Here is an 18,844-nt window from a genome sequence, read left to right on the forward strand (position 1 = left end):
CTACCCTAAAACCAGCCATTGTGTTAAAGACTCAATGAGATCCTGATAGAAAAATTCCCTAATTTGCCCATTCTTTGTGGACTGTTTCACTTAGGCCCTGCTGAACACTTATGCCAGGGAACATGATCCTGCTACCTTTGAGCAGAAGTAAGCCTGGTCTGCCAGCCTTCTTATACAATTTGATAGCAGTGGTGGCAAAAATCTGTGATGGCACATCTTCTGCCTTTTGCATGTTACCATTGCAAGCAGGTCAGAACACTCAGTGAATCCTTCCTGTTTTAGGAGCACCCTGGCCTGCTTGCAGTGGCAGTGTGCAAGAGGAGGGAGAGAATAGTAGGCATCTTGGGGGTACACTCCTCTCCATCATAGCACTGGGTGGAGAGGAATCCCACTCAGTGCTGAGCGCTGAGCTGCGGTGTGTGTGTAATAGATGTCTGTGCTCCCTCTGATTGGCAGAAGAAAAGTGTGGGGGTGCATTCATCTCTCTCTCTCTCTCTCTCTCTCTCTCTCTCTCTCTCTCTGTCTCTCTCTCTCTGTCTCTCTCTCTCTCTCTCTGTGTGTGTGTGTGTCTGACTGACTGCAGGGTCCATCTTTGTTTTGGCCAATCCCTCTGCTGATAGATATCAGCCATTAAATGCAAATGTATTTTAGGCAGCATAGATACAAGACGTATTGTGTATTAGTGAAAATAGTTACCAAATTAACTAAACTGTTATCCAATTATTAGAGAATTAATAAAAGTACACTTCTGAATTACTACTTTGAGGGGTTAGTAGCTACAATTACGTACTTGGTTGTTCACTGTAAATTCACCTTTATATTCTGTGAACTGGAAAAGTTGTGCATTTTCCATCATTCTTGTATAAAATAAATCCTTGTGTGCAGATCAGAATAAATTGAATACTCCGATATAGATTGAAAATATACACATTTTCAGTTCCCATGAGGTCCTAACAGGGATGGTTATTGAATTTGGCTCTCTGGGGTCCAAAGTCTGTATTGTCAGGCACACTACACTAGCCTTTTGCAGTGTGGTAGGCTTTTGTTCTGCATTTAAACTCCCAGGATATTAATCTAAGCATGGACCTTAACTGCCTTTCTGTCTGGAAAATTATCCTGTTACCAGTGGCGTAGCGTGGGGGGTGCAGGGGGGGCCGGCCGCACCGGGCGCAACATCTGGGGGTTAGGGCAAATCCATGGGTTAGGGGGTGCAAATCCACAGGTTAGGGGGCGCAAATCCAGGGGTTGGGGGGCGCAAATTACTTGCCTTGCCCCAGGTGCTGACAACCCACGCTACACCACTGCCTGTTACACTGCAGTGTTGCATAGGTTGCTTGCCAGTATGAGTCAGGCTGCCTGTTGAAGAGACCCCCAAAAATAAATAATCTGTTACGTAATTATGTCCCACAGATGAAGTGATAGAAATATTGGAGTATGTTGTAAAGTTATTTTTTCTTCAGTCCACTTTAAATGAAATGGACTTTACATTAATGGAGCATTGTGAGCAAATATAATAGGTTATATCCAATGAAGTTATCCTGTAAGTTCAAGGACTTCAGGAGTTTCTCTCCATCTCCTCTCCCCATGCCCTCCAAATCTGCTCCTGAGGGTTGGGACAACTCCTAGTACAGATTGGGGTGGGCATGCAAAGAGTGGGAGAACTTGCACTGTGATGGGATGATTTCGTTGGATACAACCCATTGATTCTCAGAATGTTAGCTAGCGCTGCTGTTGTGAAAGCCTGCTCATAATCTGCTTATGAACGGCTCACTGAGCAATTTGGCATCTATGAACATTTTGAGAAGAAGGAGGAAGCAGAGAAGCAAGAGTCATTAAAGACATCTCAAGGATTATTTTTTATTAGCCTTATGAAATCTAATTCAGATATATCATTTATCAGTCATATTTATAGCTGGCCCTTTATCCACAATAAATCCTAGAGTGCGGATGCACATATGCATTTTCTTCAATGTATAAAGCAAAAGTCATCATTTTCTAACTGTTCCAAACCTTTCCTATTAAATTCAGTGTTGATTAATAATTTAGCAACACCTACCCTGCCTTTATGGATTAATATCTCCCAGTTTCCTCCTAGTGAAGGAGATCTGGTATTTGATATAATTCTGGTGCAAGGTAGCAGACCTTGAATAGGGTTTCCATCTCCTTTCACAGGATCAGGTGGCATTCTGTGTTGCATTTCTCCCTCTTCTTCCTTGTCAAGGTGACTTTATTCCTGCAGCATGCGCCGTCTCTTGCTCTCTTTCTCTCCAGCTTACCCAAGCAAGCAATATTAGATCGCCTAGAAGTAGCGAGCACAGTTTGAATTAAGTTTCTCCTTGACTGTGAGAGACCAGAAGGCTATCAACTCCAGCCCCTTGCCTCAAGAATTTCTGCTCACTAACTCTCTGGACAGAATGTTTTGTAGTATCTCAGGCTCCAATGTGCCACAAAGCAGAAAGCAGCTGAACTGCAAAGAACGTGCCTGTAGGGCACGTTGTCCAGACAATCCAATTTAAGAGTACTGTTCCACGTAAGACTTAAAGTGGTGCTTGCTTCGGATGGATTGTGATATAAATGTGAAATGTGTATTGGCCAGGCTACCCACATGGATTCTAAATTCCTCTCTTCTGCTTTCTTTTCTGCATTCATGTTAGCAACGGATGCATATTAGCAGAGGGTGGGGGGAGCTTGAAGACTGTAGTTAGTCAGGAATGGTAGGGCTCTTAAGTATACAACATCACAGAGAAAGTCAAACTCTATGAGATGAAGTTCCTTCCTGGCTTTCAGGTATGACAAGCAAACTCTGAGCAAATTCTACCCATTAAATCTTCTTTTTTGAAACCATTTTTGCACTGCAACTGCTGCCATCTTAGCTATGTTGTCTCCAACTTAGTCTCAAATTATTTATCATGTTTGAATCCCTGACTTTCTGCCTTTCTCTAGAGAGCTCAGGTTGACTCCTCTGCGTTTAGCTCATTTTATCCCTGTAACAAAAGTGTGAGGCTGCCCATGGCCATTTAAGTGAACTTTGTGGGTCAGAGACTTGAACCACGGCTCCAAGTCCAGCACTCTGCCTGCAGCAGTACATTGGCTCAGTATGTATATTGGTTTCTGATGCTGCTGAAGAGAGGAGAAAAAGCCAGGAGCATAAATAAAGGGGAAATGACTATTTTCATTTCTTGGGCCTTGAACGTGACCCCCACAATCCATATTGTAACTGTCTGTCTAATCCCCAGGCTTCAACTTTTTTCCTTTGCCAACCCAAAGTGGTTGCTGTGTGTGTACACTACATAAATAAATTGTGGTGGCATATGAGTCTTCTGAATGTAGCTTCCAACTTATATGTCTAGTTCCTTTCCCAAAAGTTGTAGCTTTGGGACAACAGAAATTGTATTATCAATTAAAAGCAAGCTGGATTGAGAAAGATTCAGAATTTGATAGATCCATTTTATATGCTATATGGTTTAATATCTAAATACAGTGGTACCTCTGTTTACGAACTTAATCCATTCCGGAAGTCCGTTTTTAAACCGAAACCGTTCTTAAATCAAGGCGCGCTTTCCCTAATGAGGTCTCCTGCCGCCGGTGCCCTTTTACCATTCGGATTCTGTTCTTAGACTGAAGTAAAGTTTGCAAACACTACTTCCGGTATTGCAGAGTTCATAAACTGAGTAGTTCGTAAACAGGGCTGTTCTTAAACTGAGGTACCACTGTATATCAATGCTCCCCAATGTTTTCCACCCACAGTCCATAGTACTTCTATTGCACCCACCCTAAAATGGTAAACTCCATCCTTGCAGGACATGGCAGTTGCCATTCGGAAATTTGGCTGTGCCTGCAAGTTGCCACTGAGTCTGGCAGAAAATTGGAGCCTTAAAAAAAATAAAATCAAATTTAACCTTCCATGGAAATTCCTGGATGTATTTGCCTACAATTTGGCAGACTTAATCCACTGTGGAGGAGCTGCTATGCCTGCAAATTTCACCCACTTCTGCAAAAAGGGGGTATTAGATGAGATTGATCAGTTTTTAGATTCCCCATTATAGTGAATGGGAAGAAAACAGAGCTTTGTTTTTCAACAGATATAATTTAACACTAAATAGTGGGTCAAATTGGAAAGACACAGGGTGGCTCTGGAACAGATCAGGCTGCTTCCCAAAGTTACAGCTGCAAGTCTAATATGGTGGCCAGTGTACACCCTGTCACATACATAGATTGGTCCTGAGCTGTTGAATTGTAATCTACAGTATTCCCATTGTTGAAGGGAAGGGTCAGTAAATGAGTTAAGGCTGCTGTGGGCTGGAAAATGGAATTTGACATATGGATTCAAAATAACCAAGTTAGTCTCGAGCAGCCAGTCTTCTATTTTCAAGAAGTACCCCATATTTTTTTCTTTATAGCTCAACTGAGGGATTTGGCGTGGCAGAGAAGATTGCACTGCTCACCTTTATTTCTGCTGTTATTCTTATGGCTATCCTGGGAAATCTTCTGGTGATGGTGGCTGTATGCAGAGACAGGCAACTCAGGTGAGTCCATCCATATGTTACTATCAATCTCTTTGGCAGAATGAGCTTTTCAAGGGTGGAATATTTGAATCTCTAGGGCAAAGAGACAAATGTGAAAATAGCTGTGAACATAAACAATGTGGTAGAAGAACATTCTCACTGCTTTTCCCCCAGACAAGCTTATTAGTGTAATGTCAAACTTTGATTGCCTGTAGTGTCAAAGTTAGAATTTATATTGCAGCTGATTAATCATTTTATTATCTAGTGCCTGCATTTCTAGAATTTGCATCATCAAAACACATAAATCACCAAATAATTCCAAAGTGACTAACACTGCACTTTGAGGGCAGAAGCTACATGTAACAAGAGACAAGGAAACACTGCCAAAAATAGCAATTTCTTGCCAGGTTTTCTTTCTCCTTGATGTGCACTAAAAAACTACATCATGTCCTGATTGTAATGACATTGTGGATTTCCCAGCTCCAGTGAGCAGAGCAGATGATGGAGAACAGACATGGGTAACAGACTGTGCAATTATGCCAGGAATGAATATTAGACATGGGATGGATTCAGGACTTCTGCCCTGAAAGGACAGTGCTTTGGGTTTATTTGACAAAGAAAAGTATGATTAATTGGAAAAAATCAAATGCTACATTTAAGCAGTGTATCCACTCACATTTCACAATCAATTTCCACATCTCTAAATGTATAGTTTGCCAGATATGTCACATTTTTTATTTTAGGCTTATTTGGCCATATATCAGGAAGTTGTAGATATTAATGGCAATCTGACTGTGTAAATTGTTGAGGAGGCACAACCTGTTATTTAAAGGCCTTTTATGACATTAATGAATCAGTATGATACGAGCATAATTGGTCATACAAGCTTATGTGACCTTTGTTTTCTGCCTCTGGGTGTGAGCATCATTTTGCCTGCAGTGTTGATTTATATCTTGATGTTAACATGTATTAATGGTCAGTATACTGGAAGTTTTTTAAATATATACATATATTACTGCAGAAGCTATAATGAATTAAGGGCTTCTTTAAAGTAGCGGCTTTTATCTTATGCTGGCCTATGACTGTAATAAAGATTTGGATTGGATTGGAAGGAGCTGCAGAATTTTTAAGTCCACATCCTTAAACCTAAATGAAAGATGTGTTGTGCATGCATGGGGGGAACTACATTCCCAGCAAGAGCTTTGTTTGTTGTTTTTCTATGCAGTAGTTCCTACTGCGTCAAAAAGACAAGGCACTTTTCTAACTGAGCAGCTGCTTGTCTCTTCAGTGGAAACAGCTCGAAAGAAAACATCAAATCAACTTCTGGCAGCATCCCTGCTAAGGTCCCTCACCACTGAAGCATCACATGTCCAATATGTATGCATGTTAATGGCTTTGAAAGAGAGTTGCTCACCATGAGTGATAGCGAACCAACAAATGCAGGTGGGAATTTTAATTGCTAATGAAAGGCTACTACCGGTACTTTGTGAATTTGAGATCTATATGTGGATAAAGAGGCTGGTGCACACATTCGACTATCTCCTGGACTATCTTCTGTCTGAACAGAAGGGTGTGCCCCATGCGGAATTTACATACTCAACATGGGCACTTGATTTACAGAGTGATAAAATAACAAGGGATGGATGTTTTAAAATGCAGAAGGCAACACTGTCCTACAAATTGTCATCTTGATGATGTCTTTCTGAATCAATATATTTGTGTTCCTTGCAGGAAAATCAAGACCAATTATTTCATAGTCTCACTTGCCTTTGCTGACTTGCTGGTGTCAGTTCTGGTGATGCCATTTGGAGCCATTGAGCTGGTTCAAGATAACTGGATTTATGGAAGAACATTCTGTTTAGTCCGCACTTCTCTTGATGTCCTCCTCACAACAGCATCAATTTTCCACCTCTGCTGTATCTCATTAGACAGGTAGGATAAAAAAGGTACATAAAATAAAATGCTGCTGTTTTCAAGTTTATCTGGTTAAATTTCATGTGTTCCTTCAAGAAAACCATTGAATTAAAGCCATGTAAATATATCCTGTATACAAGGTTTAATGTGTGCCAGGGCTTATCTCAAATATCTATTTTCAAGTATCTAGAACAGAGCTGGGGAATCTTTCTTTGGCTAATTACTGGACATCTCCAGTGGAAAGATGTTAAAGGTTGGATTTTAGATCAGTGTATGAGCAGACCACACCTATTCAATGCCTTTAACTTCAAAAATGCACTTGTTTCCCAAAAATTGTATGCACAAAGTTTCAAAAAGTATAGATACTCTTTGCATTATTTGCAAGGAACGCATGTTTATGTCAGTCAATCCATCTTTATTATTATGATCACAGATCAGCCACTAAGTTACAGGTTTATGTCTCTGCTGAAACATACCCCACCCCACTTTGATTTTCTTGCAGAGGAAGGCATCATTTCCTCTTTGGCTGCTCTCTGCTGAACAGCTGGTGGATGGGAGGAAACCCAGAAAAGCAGATGGAATCTGGCTGCGGGCCGTATCTGGCCTGCAGACTGGGGATTCCCCTCTTGAATATATTATGTAACAATGGATGTGTATATTTCCTTCACCAAAGAGTGACTGTGTTAGCACTAAATTGTGGTTTATCAATACATACTAAGAGGACTACCTAGGCAGTTATCTTTCCACAAGGGCCAACATTGATGCCAAAATCCAGTACTGCCTGAGCTCTGCGAATGTCGCTTTCTCCCAGTTGAAGTGCAGAGTGTTTGAGGACCGGGACATTCGCAGGGAAACCAAAATGCTTGTTTACAAAGCTATTATACTATCAACCTTACTGTATGCTTGTGAAACATGGTCCACTCATAAACTCCATCGCCAACTCCTCAAAAGATTTCATCAACAGTGTCTCCGAAAAATTTTACACATCACTTGGGAAGACAGGTGAACTAATATCAGTGTACTGGCAGAAGCAAAGATCACCAGTGTCGAAGCAATGATTCTTCAACATCAACTTCGTTGGACTGGTCATGTTGTGCAGATGCCTGATGATCGTCTTCCAAAGCAGCTACTCTATTCCCAACTTAAAAATGGAAAGCGTAATGCTGGTGGTCAACTAAAGAGGTTTAAAGACTATCTCAAGGCAAATCTTAAAAAATGTAGTATAAACACTGACAACTGGGAAACACTGGCCTGCGAGTGCTCCAGTTGAAGAACAGCCTTTACCAAAGGTGTCATGGGCTTTGAAGACTCTCAAACTCAGGACGCAAGGGAGAGATGTGCTAGGAGGAAGGCACGCTTGGCAAATCCATACCATGATCAACTCCCGCCTGGAAACCATTGTCCCCACTGTGGAAGGATGTGTGGATCCAGAATTGGCCTCCACAGTCACTTACAGGTTCATTGTTAAAACCATGTTTATGGAAGACAATCTAACTCGGCTACGAGTGATCGCCAAAGAAGAAGAAGACGACTAAGAGGACCAATCTGAGCAAAGCATCAGCCTTTAACGCTCCCCTCTTCCTCTTTCTTCTTATGCAGCTGAAAGGATTTGACCGGAGTTTACTTTCACATTTGAAGAATCCTGAATTGTCATTGCATTTGAAGCAGTGATTCTTTAATTTCTTAACAAGTTAACTTGAAACATATGGTGATACAAAGCTGGCTTATTAGAATAACCATCGTTTACTTTAAACCAGAATTGATACTTTGAACATCATGACAAGCCGGGATTCTTTAATAGTAAAACTAAATTATTATTCATCACATAGCACGTAGTTAAAATATGGAAACTCACTCCCACAGGAAGCAGTGATGACCACCAACTTAGATGGCTTTAAAAAGAGAACTAGATAAATTCACGGCAGAGAGGGCTGTCAATGGCCATTAGCCATGATGGCTATGCTCTGCCTCCACAGCTTCTGAAAACCAGTTGCAGGAAACTGCAGGAGGGATGAGGACTCTTGCTTGCAGGTTTGCCACAAGCAACTGGTTGGTCACTTTGAGAACAGGATGCTGGACTAGATGAGCCATTGGCCTGATCCAGCAGGTTCTTCCTATGTTCTTAAATTTACTTCCTCCCACCCCACTTTAAGAAATGTTGCTTGTGATGTAATGGGGCTGGATTGTAAAAGTTTTCTTTTATAATTATCTGTAATGTCAGTTACAGATGATAAGCAATTTAAACTGGTAATCGAGCTCATCTTAGCCACTGAGCTATGTAATTGAAATTCATGGTTCTTATTTGTTAAGGGTACCAAGACAACTCTGGTGATGTCCTTGCTACTTGTACCCTGGAATGTGTGATCATTTCTGCTTATTCATTCTTCAAATAAAAGTGTGCATTATGGGGGATGTCTTTCTGTTTTGGTCTTCATGTTTCTTGTACCAGTCTGGTTTTTTTTGTTTTTTGATATAGACTTCAATCATATTTAATGGCTTCGAGTAAAACTATTTGCTCAGCTCACCACCTTCCAAAGTGCTTCCTATCTCCCAGTGAAGTTATCTTTGTTCCTAACATTAGCTCTTTAGTAATGAAACTGTTCTTTTAAAAATATTTTTTATTGAAGTAAGTCAAATCAATAGAATAAAAAGAATAGAAGTACAAATAAAAAAAGTGCAGTATAATAAAAAGTTCTAAAATAAATAAATATTAAAATAGATCTAAAATTCACAGTGTAAGATAATAAGAGGCTGCACCAAGTTTCTTTTGTGGCTCTGTTGCTAAAGCAATACTGGAAATAGTATGTTTCACATATACATTTATTCTGTTGTCCTTAGATCTAGCAGCAAGGGGCAGAGGAATCCCTCTGCAATTTTTTTCAGTAAAGATACACACACACACACACACACACACCCTTCATTTCTGTACAAGGTGGAACAAATGAGACACAATGCCTGAGGTCCTTGATAGAATCACTCAAAACTCTATGGATGGTGCTAGAATCCACAAAGTATATGCTCTGTGGAACGTCACGCAGCAAAGACAGAATAGTTACATGGATAAAACCTGAAAATAACTACAACAGATCAAAGGTAACATTGCCAATGGAGCATTGCAGGCAGTAATACAAAAGCAGCTGTCAGTACAAGTCATGTAACATGACTGTTCTTCCTAGGTACCTGTGAAATATTTTTTCCCCCTTTGAATGTTTTGTAACCGTTTTAATCTGATAGGATCCTTTGGTAATTCAATAAATGCCCCATACTCTTGACAATCTAGATGGTAATATATGTAACTTCCGTTTAGCACTGTAAACATAGGCATATTAAACATTCTGAGTCCATTTGTCCCCATATAGGGAATATTGGATTCATGATAATCAGGGCAGAAGCCATTACTCCATTAGACTGTGTGATTAACTGATTAATGGCTTACCTCTTAAATTATAGAGAGCTTCATTTCATTAGTGCTGGCCATCTGGGCTCTCACACATCCACTGACAGGAGCTGACCTGATGGCTTCTATTACTGGCAGAATCTCCCATCATTTTCTGCTGATGGAAGAGACTTAATGGATGGTGAGGACCTAAGATACATACTAGGCCAGTAAATGGGGTAGGAATTAAAGGAAAGTGTCTCTGCCAAAAGTTTGTCCTTTCACTTTCTGCTCCTGTTTGCTTGTCCTAGCCCTTTTAATTTACATGCTGGGTTAGGGAGGTCCCAAGCAGAAGAAACCCTGGACCTCAGAGTAAGGTGGCATCTCCCTACATGTTTGAAAGTTCTTAGCATTGAAATGTCAGAAGAGCAGAGTTTCCCAGACTTCGTGAAAGATGATGGAAGAAATAATTGTTGCGACACCTTGGGATTTTCTTTTGCCATCAAAGAGCTTAGAGCACTAATTAGTGTTGCTTGCAATAATTCTGTTATATTTATTTAATGCTAACTCTGACTATGGCTGGATTATTTGTGCTTGTGACTGGATCATTGGTATTTTGCATTATTTTTTTAAAACAGTCAATTCTGAAAGCTTTAGACAATATTGCCCTAACATCTGTGTTCTGTTCACACTACTTAGTCAGATGCAGATATTTGTGGCAGATTCTGAACTACTAGGTCCTAGAATTTCTGCCAGTCTCCCTAGCTTTGATTAGGAAGATTCATAATCAAGCATCTCCTTTAAAAAACAAATAAAAAAGTCATCATATGGTGCAGTGTGGACTGAAAGAGCCTGTTCAATTTAATGTCCAGTCCTGCATAAGTTTTGCAGCAGTGAGGACCTTATCAAGATGAGACGTAATGCTTGCTGCTCTCTGTGTAGATTGGTTCAACTGTTGAAATAAGCCACCATTCTGCAAAAAGGAAACTAATAAAAACCAAGACCTTTTGCTTGCGTTAAAATACAACAGTTTACTTTTTGTATGCATCCCTGCATCCTGAAATACCATGTGTGTTGCCACACCTCAAAAAGGATATAGTAGAGATGGAAAAGGTTTTTTGGCTATGGCACATTCCAGGGTGGAGTAGATGATGCATAGAAGGTCAGCAGTGAGAAAAAAATGTGGTGTTGGCTTTGTAGGTTTCCTGGTCTATTCTAGACAAGACACTGTTTTTTTGCTTTTTGTCCTTCTTATAAGACTATTTCAGCTGCTGCCTCACCTGAGCAGCCTGCCTCATTCCTCCACTAGCTGCAGCCTGGAGGGTTTTTTGCAAAGGCAGCAATGAGCACAGATAAAATATATTATCATAAATTAACACCTCCTGCCTATATCTAAAGACACAAACAGAACCCTCCCCCTCCTTTTCCCAAAGAGAATGCTAAGATTTAGACATTGTGAGTTCTGCAGAAAGATATGCGTTCCTGTAAAATAATTCGAAAATACAGGATCTCAGATGAGAACTCTTGATGGCAGAAGCCTGCAAGGGAACAAGTGTTAGCATGGCAGAAAGGGTAAAGTGTAGAAGCGCTTCTGTCGAGAGGATCCCCAGGAGACAACAGGTTCCATGTGACACCTGGTTGCAGCTTCTGCTCATGCAGAACTTTGCTGTCAGGTCTAGTGCAGTGCCAGTGATATCTGTGTCTTAGATGCCTGGGTGAATCATACTTGGTTGTGCAGGGGGGAAAACTTCCCTTGTGTTGTGCTACTCTCACCACCCCTGCATGCCCGATGAAGCCACAGTTGTTAAGTTGTGGGTGAACATATCAGACGACACAGCAATTCTTCAAACAGCTCTTGTTTATTCACAGGCCAGAACAGAACTGAACTGAAGGGTTCAGCCAGCCTGCTTATATAGAGCTCCACTAGAACGCAACAGTAACCATTTTCTGTAACTATCCAATCACTGAACGTCACATTTGATCCTTTATTTGCATATGTGGACCTGAACTATCTACAGTATCCCCCTGCTGGCCCAGGGTGAGAACTTCAGTACATAACAGCAGTCATGTCTGAAAAGGGGTTATGATTGCCAGGTTGGGTAGACTGAGGGAGATGGTGAAGTAAGTGTAGAAGAAGGAGCTCAAATTAATGAACTTTGGAAACACTGTCCTAAGTGTGGCAGGGCAGACCGCTCACTTGCCTAACTGGGTCACCCACTCATTCAGACCCCAGGCTTCCATTACCCTGTTGTGTGTGCAAACAAACAGGCGGGAGATGGAGGCAATGGCAACATGGGAAGTCCTGCCTGGGCCACCTGCCTGCCCATTTGCTTGCTTGCTCTTGTGCCACTAGCCTGGTCTGCCTGCTTTCCCCACTTACTGCACCTGCTGCTGTCATGTTACAGTTTGCGTGGCCACCTGTTGGTTGCCACATGAACTGCAATGTGACAGCTTATTTTTCTTACAAAAACGTAACATAGGAACATTATTACTGCCATCTATGAATGCTTATGCATCACATTTACAAGAAGAGTTGGAGATCCTTAGGCCTCTGGTTCATCCCTGGGGGGTAACAAGATACTGGACTAGATAGGCCTTTGGTCTGATCCAGCAGAGATGTTCTTATGTTCATATGGCTGATTGTGAGGTTTGTGAGGATTGTGAACCAACTACTTTGGTTGTGAGGTTCAAAAGCATTCTGCATAAACTCAGTACTGTCTTTTCTAGGTCATACACACACCATGCAGTTAAAGCACTTTTATACCACTTTAATAGTGATGACTTCCTCCCAAGAATCCTGGAAACTGTAGTTTGTTGAGGGTGCTGACCTCACAGAACTACAATTTCCAGCACTCGTAAGCTATTGCTGTTCCCAGAGTTCTCCATGACTGTTAAGGTGGCATATGTGTGCTTTAAGTATATGGTGTGGGCAAGACCCTAATTTATCAGGTGAGGAAATACCTTCATTAGTTTTGTAGGGTGCTATTGCCTTTTATATCTCAGATGCAGAGCTGGGGTATAATGATCTAGAGTACTTAGAACTGCAATCCAAGCTAGGTTTCCCCTAGTTGTGAAGGGAGATGTTATTACGTATTCATTTAACTCAGTTCCACAGATGTCCACTTGCATCTTTTGCCTTCCCCTTGCCACATTAGGTACTGTGATCCTTTTATCTCTACTGTCTCTTGAATTAACCCTAAGATTGCCTGTCAAATTTGTACATAATCAAACTTTTCATTTTCTACTTTCATATTTATCCCTATTTTTGCAACAATAAACTCTGACATTCTTAGGTTCTATCTTTTGGTATGTTATTGGTATTGTTGTTAGATATATGGAAACATTGCATCAGGGCATTCCAGGGAATAGGGAGTCTCTGTGTGTTTTACATATTCCCATTTAGAGCAGACTTCCCTTCAGCACACAGTGGGGATTACTTAAGATGCAGAGTTTGGAAAATGGGAGGTACTTGAATACATCCAAGTCTACAGACTGCCTTGATGACACTGCTCATGTGCTTACTGATGCTGTGGAAACAGCAGAGAGAAAACTGCTCTGTCTTTGAGAGAATCCCACACCGACTTCTATGAGTGCATAAATGGAAATATGGGAAGCACACAGAGACTCGCTGTTGCCTGGATTGCCCCGATGCAATGTGTCCACACAAAGAGGAGGGTCTGATGAGTCATCTGAAGAGCTATTTGCACATGAGTCTTATGTCTTGAATAGGGAATGATCAGGCCCAAAATATTCAGAAGTGACTCTAATGTTTGAGATAATGAACCTAGAAAGACAGTGCATGTATTTCTTAGTAGTAGGCAACTCTCAAACTACCAATGAATGTAATTGCCAAACTGAGATTTCTTAACATTGTACAGTATAGCCTTTGCAACACCACAAGAATCATTCTTTTTTAAAGACTGGCTTTGCAACTGTGTTAATCAGTCCCTCCTTCCATTCTGGGCAATCCTGCTAAAGCTCTGTGCAAATGAAAAAGAACCAAGAAGGCTTTTCAGAGGTTGGAATTAAAACAGATAAAATGTGACGAAGCGTCCTGTTAATGCTCAGTTCTCTACACAGCCACAAATAAACTCAATTCCCCTTAAAACGTGCCTGTTCAGAGGTAATGAAGGAGAACTGTTGAAGAAAAGGAAGCGAGAGCTTTTGAGGAAAGAAATGGGATTGAGACCAAAGTGGCTAAATGTAACCTGTTCATGCAGGTAATAAATGCAGTATGATGCTTTAGAAGCCTTCCTCTGTAGTGCTCAAGACTACAATGCAAAATATCTTGGATTTATAGAAAGTAGACCTAATGCATTGATTGCTGAGCTTGTGAACTGGAAAATAAAACCACACAAGAATAAACAACAGAACAGATGGCTGAGGCATAATCTGAGGCATGCAAGGCACGTTATGCATCTTTCTTTCTTTTTTTAAGTATTTGAAATGTGTGTTCTTTCCCTTTTCTATTTGCTACTATTGCCGCCACCTTCTCCAAAGTCTTCGTGGAACTCTTACTTTGTTTGTTTTCACTTGGCAGTATATTTATTTGTATTCCTCGTTAGACTAATTTAGCTCTGTTGAGCAGTTTCATCTGAAATAGATCTTGTTAGAAGAATGGGTGTGGGGCACTGTCTTTAGTTAATTAGGAGTATTAGTAGTTGCTTTTATTTGGGACATTGTTAAGAACATAATTGAGCAACCTGCTTCCCAGATGCCTCCAGGGAGCCAACAAGCAGAGTTTGAGGGCAGTAGAACTCTTTCCCATTGTTATGCCCCAGTAACTGGTATTCAGAGAGATGCTTTCTCTAATCCTGAAGATGCCGTGTAGCTATCCAGCATGACTTGTAACTGTCAATAGCCTTTTCCTCCAAGAATTTGTCCAATCTCCTTTTTTGCTAGTATATGGGGAGACAGGAAACGTGGGTTTATGGCAGGGATAGCCATTGTGGTGTCCTCCAGATATTTTTAGACTACAGCTCCCATTATCCCTGACCATTGGCCATGCTGTGTTTTTAATAGGATAGCTGTTGGGGTTTGTGGAAGCTCCCAGGCTAAAGGCAGGGCAGGTGAGGGTGTGGATGCTGTGAGATTTTGACCAGCTTCAGCCCATCTGAAGCTGATACAGGCTCGTCTTATCTTGAGCCCAAGCAGAGCATTGTCACACAGCAGAAGGATAAGCAGGTAATGTGCCACATGCTGACTTTATTTACAAGCTATGCTGAGAGCATACAAACATGCATCCTGCCTCTGTAAGAGCAGAGACGCAACTGTCTCTCTAACAAAGAAACCGAGAGAACACTGAAAAACAGGAAACCAGTGTACGTCACATCCAGTCTCCCATTCCCGTGGGAACCCAACAGTAACTTGGACTGTGGAATGCAGAACAATGTCTTGTGACATGCATTCGCTGCTCAGTGAGGAAGCAGAAACCAACATGTGTGTTCATGCATGCAGGTTTAAGGCTGAGACAGACCTGAAGGTACCATCTATCTCTGGTGACCTGATGGGGATGTAGTAAACCTGCTGCCTGGTAGGAGTGCATCCTACTTGCCTCTACTTGTATACTTGTAAATAAAGCAAGCGTTTTAAAGTGCCATAAATATTCAGTGCACTCCCCTACAGAGGAAGCTAAAATCTGGAATGTGCTGCCATTGGAATTTCTTGCTTCTTGTAAATGGGCAGCATGTGAGAATATAGAAGCATGTTTGATCCTTTGGGGTAAAATATATTTCTTGGAATCTTTCACTTTATTTATATTATTTATATATCTCCCTTTCCATATGGCATAAGGCAGTTTTACAAAATCAAATAAGGATATATAAAATTCATAAAATGGTGTAATTCTTAAAACAACAGCTTATCAACTTTCTTTTAAAAAATCAATAGAGAGCAATTAGTAATAGCAGCAGTATGGTTCAATAACTTGTCTGAACATGATTTTTTAATGTGGACATTAATTTTTAACTTTTCCCAGGTATTTGCAGGAAATTTATTAAACCATTCCAGACAGAAATATAGGGAGCTCCTTGGTGCTCCAATTAGCTTGTGTAAACCTAGTGCAGCCTGGGGCTATATTCAGTGCTGCAAGAGTTGACTTCTGCTTGTGCATCGACACTTTCCTCTTATACCCTAAACCTCTGGAGCAGATTTAAAGAGTGTATGATAGGGATGGAGAAATCCTATTGCAGTCCTTTCCATCCTGGTTCTGAATGTGGATGTCTTAAAGTATGCACAGTTATGCAGCAAATGACACACACAGATGCTGCCCCAAGCAGATTTGCAGTGTTAAAATTAGAAGAAGAAAAATAGAGTAAGCCTTCAGATCATCTCATAAGTACCATCGTCTAACCAGCTGTCAGAAAGGTTTAGTTCACAGATCTGTGGTCCATTCTATGGACTGGTTCAGTGGAACAGATTGGAGCCTCTCTGTGTGTGGGGGGGGGGTGGCATTTATGGCAGTCTGCAGTGAAATCTTCTGACATTCCTAGTGTGCATGGCAGGGGGTGTTGCAAGGCAGGGGTGAGGAGGAGACCAGATTCTGTGGCTGGAAGTCTGTTCTTGATGTGTGCGAGTGTGCATGTTGTAGGTTTGTGAATAAGGATAGAATTGTGAATGAATGGAGACATACAAATATTGAAATTTAAGCGGCAAGAAGGTTCAAATCTCAAAATGTCCCTTTCATAGAATTAACTATTGCTTAATAGTTTGTTTAACCAAAGTGATACTGTCAGCTGCAAATGATAGAAATTGATAAACCTGTGCAGCAGAACTGCCTGGCTGAACTGTCTCCTTCATTGTGGTTAATTGAATATCATCTGGAAATATTTCCATATCATTTTGCTGCTTCTGATTCAATGTGTTAATTGCCAGGGGAATTTGCAGTCCTTTCATTTCTCTTTCTATATCTAATCATGTTCCTTTCCTCTCTTGATGCACAGAGAAAACACTCTATATTCTGCATAAATATTCTCTGCAAAATGCCCATTTCCTTCTAGCACAGCAGCCAGCTTTATCCAGCACTCTCCAGTAGGGGTCTCTTCAGACGTGGGGAAAAATTAACTATTGGACAAAATTAACTATTCTTATAAAGGGAAAATTCACCAATGAGGATTGGAAGAATGATTGAGAAACGGTTTTGGCAATAAGCAAAATAAATGTTCCATAAAAATGTTCAACATTCTGTTAGAATATGTATGTGCGTTTGAACAAGTTATAATAATATATAATTTATAGATATTAGAAAAAAGCTATTTTAAGATATTTCAAGATGGCATAGTATTCCTTGTGTTTTAAATGAAATAGCATAGAAATTATTGTAAAAATTGGTAAAAAGGTAAAAAAGAGAAGCGTTACTTTCTTCCCACTTAAAAGTTAGTTTGATACATTAAGGTTTTTGCTGGCTCCCTACTAAAAAGGCTACTCAGCTTTATCTGCTTTTCCTATTGATCCATAAATGCTAAGAAGCTGTGCTTATTGTTGGATATAGTCTACTAGTACGTGACCACCTGTGCAGACCTTTCAGCTCATTAGCATAAATATCAGCAGGAGGAGAAATCTGTGTCAGATGCAAGGGTCATTAGAATCTTCCTCAGAATCTTGCTTTCCTGTTCTTCAGATAACGACAGCTGTTTTTCAGTTTACCAAATATTAACAGTTTTAATGCTAAGCAATCTTCTATACACAGGTTGGCTATATGTGAGCTTTAGCTTTTACATCTGTTTTATTGCACAGTGCAGTGTACACTGATGATACTGTATTAATAATAATACGAATAGCCAGGATTGTACAATTTCACTTATTTCTGCACATATGAGAGAAGCATTAGACTTGATCCCCTATGCTTCTCAGCAAATTGCTGGAAGCCAATGCTTAAATTTCACAGATTTGAAAAGATAGGACTGGTTGAAGAATGTTTGGTTCCTTGTTTCCATTAATTCTTTTTTCTTTCATCTTTCAGGTACTATGCTATCTGCTGCCAGCCGCTGGTTTATAGGAATAAGATGACACCACTGCGCATTGCTGTAATGCTGGGTGGCTGCTGGGTAATCCCAATGTTTATTTCTTTTCTCCCTATAATGCAAGGATGGAATAGCATTGGCATCATGGACTTGGTGAGTAGACCCTAGTTGTCTGGTGTGAAGTTAAATTTTGTATGAGCAGGTCTTGTATTGACCAAAATCCCTCATCTCTTTAAATAGCGTGCAGTTTCACCCAAGAAGATTGAAAGAGAAGTTCAAAATTGCTTCCAGACCATTTATATTACCAAACTTAGGGTCAGAAAGGCAATTTCACTTCTGTCATAGTGTTGGCTGCTGTGCCTAGGAATTTATCACCTTCCCTTGGAAATCTGAACCCCACCTGCCACTTTATTTTACTGAAATGACTCTGACCTTTGTGCACACTCTAGAACTCATCACTATTCTTTTCCATTTGTGATCTGAATATTTTATCATTCACTTGATTCACTTGTTCCACTCGTTGCTAAAGTTGACAGAGTTGGTTCTAGATAGCCTCCAAAAATATCCTGTGATTCTATGAAATATCATTACTGTGAATTTAAAGAGAATGAAGTCTTGCTCGTGGAATCCTAGAAATGGACATTCCTGTAAAGTTGCAGTTCATCCAGAGTCCCTTGCACCGAGTCATTACAAAGTGATTGATGATCTGTAGTTTATTCACAACTTTTTAGGGCTGAAATAAATATTGCATGAATCTAGCATAGCAAAACCCTGATGGACCACTTTTGTTTGTTTGTTAGAAGTAGTTTTGAGAGCAAGCAATTGGAAGCAGCTAAGTGCTGTAGGGAGGGAATGTGTAACCCTTCTTCTGATCATCACTTTTCTATAGTGCAGCGGTTCTCAACCTGTGAGTCCCCAGATGTTGTTGGACTACAACTCCCATCATCCCTTGCTAGCTAGGGGTGATGGGAGTTGTAGTTCAACAATATCTGGGGACCCACAGGTTGGAAAGGCTGCTATAGTGGCTCCCTCTGAATCACTTCTACATACATATGGTGCTATGTGGAATTCCAGGTGTGTGCTTGCAA

The 18,844-nt window shown here is 40.6% G+C and overlaps 1 protein-coding gene across 6 annotated transcripts in view; it reads left to right on the forward strand.

The window, feature by feature from the left end:
- HTR4 (5-hydroxytryptamine receptor 4) overlaps positions 1-18,844 on the forward strand; it is a 169,888-nt gene that overhangs the window by 89,285 nt on the left and 61,759 nt on the right. For all 6 annotated transcript variants that reach the window (XM_083597354.1, XM_083597356.1, XM_083597355.1 and 3 more), the window contains 3 exons: positions 4,401-4,526; positions 6,237-6,437; positions 17,756-17,909. In XM_083597354.1, the coding sequence (XP_083453480.1) occupies positions 4,401-4,526; positions 6,237-6,437; positions 17,756-17,909 (481 nt within the window). The remainder of the gene's footprint in view (positions 1-4,400; positions 4,527-6,236; positions 6,438-17,755; positions 17,910-18,844) is intronic.

Source organism: Podarcis filfolensis (assembly GCF_964270895.1).
Source record: "Podarcis filfolensis genome assembly, chromosome: 2".
Classification (NCBI taxonomy): Eukaryota; Metazoa; Chordata; class Lepidosauria; order Squamata; family Lacertidae; genus Podarcis; species Podarcis filfolensis.